Source organism: Podarcis gaigeae (genome assembly GCF_964106915.1).
Source record: "Podarcis gaigeae genome assembly, chromosome: 15".
NCBI classification, from domain to species: domain Eukaryota; kingdom Metazoa; phylum Chordata; class Lepidosauria; order Squamata; family Lacertidae; genus Podarcis; species Podarcis gaigeae.
In genome coordinates this window covers 27,772,843-27,778,842 of record NC_139692.1, presented here as the reverse complement: position 1 = coordinate 27,778,842, position 6,000 = coordinate 27,772,843, and the positions used below count along the sequence as shown (strand labels likewise).

Below are 6,000 nucleotides of genomic sequence, written 5' to 3'. Positions count from 1 at the left end.
TGTTCTTTCTGTCCTACTGAAATTTGCTAAAATGCACTGCATATTGATAAGTTATTCATCAGAGGGCAATATAATGGAACTCCTTCCCTAGAGAAACTAGACGGGACCCCTCATTGTCCTCCTGCTGGCAGGTGAATATGTTCTTGTTCCAACAGGCTTTTGGAAAATAACTACAGTGGTACCTCTAGTTACGGACGCGGGTGGCGCTGTGGGTTAAACCACAGAGCCTAGGACTTGCTGATCAGAAGGTCGGTGGTTCAAATCCCTGCGATGGGGTGAGCTCCTGTTGCTCGGTCCCTGCTCCTGCCAACCTAGCAGTTCAAAAGCACGTCAAAGTGCAAGTAGATAAATAGGTACCGCTATGGCGGGAAGGTAAACGGCGTTTCCGTGCGCTGCTCTGGTTCACCAGAAGCGACTTAGTCATGCCGGCCACATGACCCAGAAGCTGTACGCCAGCCCCCTCGGCCAATAAAGCGAGATGAGCGCCGCAACCCCAGAGTCAGCCATGACTGGACCTAATGGTCAGGGGTCCCTTTACCTTTACCTCTAGTTACAAATTGAATTCGTTCCGGAGGTCCGTTCTTAACCTGAAGCTGTTCTTAACTAGAGGCGTGCTTTTGCTAATGGGGCGGCCTCTTGCTGCCGCTGCACCGCTAGCACACAATTTCCATTCTCATCCTGGGGTAAAGTTCTCAACTTGAGGTAACTCTTCCAGGTTAGCGTAGTTTGCAACCTGAAGCATTTGTAACCTGAGGCATTTGTAACTCAAGGTACCACTGTACTTTTAATGAAATGGTTAGCGCCGTGCTGTTTTTATTGTAATTACTGGTATGGTTTTAATAGATTTTAAGGTCGGCAGTTCGAATCTGCATGATGGGGTGAGCTCCCATTGCTCTGTCCCAGCTTCTGCCAACCTAGCAGTTCGATGGCATACCAGCGCAAATAGATAAATAGTACCACTGTGGTGGGAAAGTAAACGGCATTTCTGTTCGCTCTGGCACTCGTCATGGTTCTCCGTGTGCCAACAACAGCAGTTTAGACATCACCTGGAAAGCTGTCTGTGGACAAACGTCAACTTCCTCAGCCTGAAAAGCAAGATGAGCGCCACAACCCCATAGTCGCCTTTGACTGGACTTAACCATCCAGGGGTCTTTTACCTTTACCTTTAATAGATTTTAATGTATTTATGTAGCTTTAAAAAAACAATAAAACACTGACAGAATTAAAGCTACATAAATACATTAAAATCTGTTAAACGAAAAGGACCTTTTGTTATTTCCCTGTGTTTTTAGCTGTTCTTATTTGATCTGTAAGCCACTTTGAGTCCTTGTCCCGGAAAAAGGTGGGGTGTAAATAAATATTTGATGATAATAATAATAATAATAATAATAATAATAATAATAATCATATAAGGAGATTGTGTATGTTTTATTCTGTTTTTATTACTTTTCATTAGCCGCCTCAAGTCTCTTTGGTAAAGTAGGTGGGATGGAACTTTTGAAAATAAATCAATAAAAATAAATCACCTCTCCTAACAGAAAGCCTTTCAACCATGTGACTAGAATAAAATTTAAGATGAATGAATGATTCATCTTCATGAAGGAATAATCCTGCTTTGATCAGGGCACAGGGATGGAACAGCAAATCACAGGGGAGACCTGGGCAGGATGCAGTGCCCAAAGCGGTCATGTTTACATCCCTTTGATGATGGAACCTTATAGTCTCCTCTTCCATCTTGCATGCCTGTCCAGCAGACTGTCAAAACCTGCCTTTTCCTCCTCCCTGCTCTCTGCTGCATATCCATAAACTTTATTTAATTGACCATGCACACCAGCTCAGATAAACTATCACTGTACAGCAATACACACAATAAGACATCAACTACCAATAAAACAATACCTATTAACCAGACCCTCTTTTTATCATGTCTTTAACTGTCCTGAGTGCAGAGACAAACAATTTAAAAACACTAAATAAGCCTGATCTATAATCAGCCGTTGTCAGTGTTTAGGAAATACTTTACATCTTCCGAAAAGGCTGCAGTCCTACAAACAACATGGGGGTTTGTGCCACTGAACTCAATATGGTTTATATATAGGATTGCATCACATGGTATAATCCCAAGATGCAGACGTCTTGTATTTTTTGAAGGGACGCTCTTAATTATTTCAGATTGCTTAATAAACGCCTCCTCTGCAGTTTTCAAATGGCTGACCTTTGTGTCTGTTTCAACTATGGATGGGAGTTAACCATTTTCAGTCTTGCATTTCTTTCTGTTTATGCTTTGGCCAGCTCTCTCTGCTCTGTTTTGCAAGGAAAAGCAACAGACAGCATCCTCTCATTCCTCTGCTGATGTCAGCATACAAAGCTCATATGATGTTGCTAGTGATAAGAAGAGGTTACTGGAGGGTTGCAAATCCCATGGAGACTTTTTCACATCCACATGGATGCTTCCCTTACAATTCGTTGCAGACAACTTGAAAATAATACTGAGCATTCATATAGCACTAGTTCCCCAGTGTTCTGGGAGTGCTTTCAGGTGGGGAGAGGGTTTCTTACTGCAAATCGGTCCTTGAGATATTGCAGATGTGGCACTGGCAACAGCAGGTTTTTCCAATTGGATTTCCCCCAGGAAGAGAACATTGGGTGAAATGGAGGAGAAATACAAGCTGTTTCATTCATGCACAAGTTTAACATGGGGTGTGTGTGTGTGTGGGGGGGAAGCAGCACAGTCCTGCAATGTCAGTGGGTCTGTCCCAATCGGAGGGGACCTGAGAAAGCGCTTTCTGTGTCCACACGTAGGCAACAAGTGCTTGAGAAATGCATTCTCATTGGCACAAAACGGATTATAACTTCTCAGCGGAACGCGATTTAGGTTGACAAAACAGTGTGGGACATGGACAACATAGGGAATGACATTGTGCTTGCAGCACCCCCGAAAGGCACTTGCCTGCAGCACTGAATGCACATTATCACATAGTGTGTACCAGATATTTTTGTTTTATAAAATTTATACACTGCCTCATGAAGGTGCTGGATACACCTCTTTGGGGAGGGAATTCCATCATCAACACCCATCGGGAAGCACCCTCCAAACCCTGACAGACAGGAATATTGTCACAATCCTCACAACAGTCCATGAAAGTCTGATCAGCAGAAAATTACGCCCATTTTTCTGATGAGGGGCTGAGGCTGTGTGAGCAAGAGAGGTTTTTCTAAGTCCGTCTCTGGACTTTGTAGGCGAGGAGACAGTCAAGACTCAGGCCTTTGAGACTCAAGAGTTTGCCTATTTCTTTGTGACTCCACACTGGCTGTTGTTAACCCACCTTCTTCTCCAAGGAGCTCAAGGTGGGGTACAAAGTGATTCTCATTTAATCCCCACAACAACCCTGTGAGGTAGGTTAGGCTGAGAGGCAGTGGCTGGCCCAAGGTCACCCAAGTCAGCTTCGTGGCCACATGGGGGGATTTGAACCCTGCTCTCTGACAAGTCCATGGTGGTCACACTGTTCTGAGCTACCCCTGCAAGGTCTTTGGTCTCCAGGCTGCAAGGTGTGTGCGAACAGGAGTGTGAAAATAAAGAGGGAATATCTGCGGACGAAGGAAGGAGGGCAATGGAAAAGGTTATTTGTTCAATTGCAAGCGGCCGGTAACAGGCGGTGCTCAGAAGTGCACACAGAGTGCTTTCCAAGTAGGAAATGATAAGGCGAAGGCTAATGAAGAGAAGGGAGACGGAATGCAGCAGCCCAAGGCACTTTTTGGCACATTCAGAGTGCATCTTTCTTTAGAAAAACACATACACGCACACACAAACATCCTTTTGGCTGGCTGTTTTGGCTTGTCAAGGCTTTCCTGGGATTCAGGAAAACGCAGAAGATCTGGCCACAAACACAACACAACAGCCCTGTGAAAAAAAGCAGAGTCAGTGGAACTGAGGAACTTCAATGAGAGAGGGGCTGCGCTGAAGAGGGGCGAAGGGGCTGCAGAGGAGGCAGGAAAAAGAACAGCAAACGCTGCAGATGGTCTCACTCTCTGAGCGAGAGCAAGAGAGAGAGAGAGAGAGAGAGAGAGAGAGAGAGAGAGAGAGAGAGAGAGAGAGAGAGAGAGAGAGAGAGGAAGCCCCATAATTGCAAAAGTCAGCTAAACTCGCTCTGGCTCTTTAAAACGCGAGGCGAGCGCGCCGCAGCGCGCTACTAGGAGGCACCGGGCGAGCTGCAAGTGGCTGAGGGCAGGCCCAATAAGCGCCTTCAGCACCTCCCCTCGGAGAAAAAAGCAGCAGGCGAAGGAAAAGCAACTCTGGCTCCGAAGCCTTGATAAAAAAAAAAAAGAAAGGAAAAGGGACAGAAATTGGCACACGGCGGCGATGTATATAAAGCTCTCCTAGCAAGCGCGCTGCCTGTTTGCAAAGCCAGGCACCGTCGAGGGGGGTGGTAGCAGGAGCGCGCCGGCCGCGATGCCTCGCTGAGTGAGTGAGCGAACGAGCAGCGGGCTGCTCCCCGACGCAGAGGACCTGCAGTTGCCCCGGCCAGCCCCGTCCGCGCCCTCCCTGCCGCGCCATGCCGCTCCTCCTGCTCCTCCGTCAGGGTGCCCTCTTGCTCTGCCTGACCGTCCCGCGAGGGTTGTGCGCCCCGGCGGAGACGGAGCTGGTCACCCCCATCCGCCTGGACCCGTCCCCGGAGGGCGGCCGGCCGTATTTCCATGGCCCCCCCGAGGGCACCCCTGTCGGGCAAGGAGCCACCTTCCAGATCACGGCTTTCCACCAGGATTTCTACCTGCACCTGCGCCCCGACGCCCAGTTCCTGGCGCCCGCCTTCGCCACGCAGTACCTGGGCAGCGCCCCGACGGCAGGGGCGGCCGAGCAGGAGGGAGACCTGCGCCGCTGCTTCTACTCCGGGGACGTCAATGCGGACGCGGACTCTTTCGCGGCTCTGAGCCTCTGCGGGGGGCTGACTGGGGCTTTCGGCTACCGCGGCGCCGAATACCTCATCCGCCCAGTTGAGAACAGCGGCGGGAACCGGGCGCTGTGGAGCGGCCCCGGGGAGCACCTGCTGCAGCGCCGGAGCGCGCCAGGTCCCGCAGTCCCGACTTCCCGCTGCGGCGTGGGCTCGGGCTGGAACCCGGCCATCCTGCAAGCCCTGGAGAAGTACAAGGGGGCCCGACGGGGCCCCCGCAACGGGACGGGCCACGCGCCGCAGCCTCCACCGCCCCGAGCCAAGCGCTTCGTCTCCATTCCGCGCTACGTGGAGACGCTGGTGGTGGCGGACGAGTCCATGGCCAAGTTCCATGGCGGCGACCTGCAGCACTACCTGCTGACCCTCATGGCCACGGCGGCGCGCCTCTACCGGCACCCCAGCATCCAGAACCCCATCCAGCTGGCCGTGGTCAAGTTCCTGGTCATCGGGCAGGACGACAAGGGGCCCAAGGTGACGAGCAACGCCGCCCTCAGCCTGCGCAACTTCTGCGCCTGGCAGAAGAAACTGAACAAGGGCAACGACAAGCACCCCGAGTACTGGGACACCGCCATCCTCTTCACGAAGCAGGTGGGTGGGGGCGATCTGACGGGGTGGGTTGACGGGTTGCCTCAGGGCTCCTCCGGCTCGTCCCCCAGGGCAGGAGGACCACGAGGTGCCGCCAGGCGGGGTGGGTGCGTCTCGCCTCTCCCCTAATGGTCCCTGCAGGGGCGTCGAATGGGTCCTTCGAGGGAAGAGCCTTGAGGTTGGACGGCAGCGTTGGTGAGGCCTATTCCCCTCCTTGGCCAGCAGGAGGCGCTGTAACGATGATGGTTTTACTAATCCAACATTCTCTGTGTGTATGGTGGGGTTCTGGTTTATTGCATCTGTAACCGGCCTTTTCCTCCAAGGAGCTCAAGGTGGCGAGTGTGGTTCTCCTCTCCATCATTTAATCCCCACAACAGCCCTGCGAGGTAGGGTTGTTGTGAGGTGACTGGCCCAAGGTCAGGCGCTGAGCCTCATGACTCGTGTATGTGCGCTCGTGTAAATGTGT

General features: G+C 51.4%; 1 protein-coding gene across 1 annotated transcript in view; it reads left to right on the top strand.

The window, feature by feature from the left end:
- Positions 1-3,446: 3,446 nt before the first annotated feature.
- Positions 3,447-6,000, top strand: part of ADAMTS15 (ADAM metallopeptidase with thrombospondin type 1 motif 15) — a 42,119-nt gene continuing 39,565 nt past the window's right edge. The window contains exon 1 of the mRNA XM_083714435.1: positions 3,447-5,537. Coding sequence (XP_083570561.1) covers positions 4,554-5,537 — 984 coding nt within the window. The 5' untranslated portion in view covers positions 3,447-4,553. The remainder of the gene's footprint in view (positions 5,538-6,000) is intronic.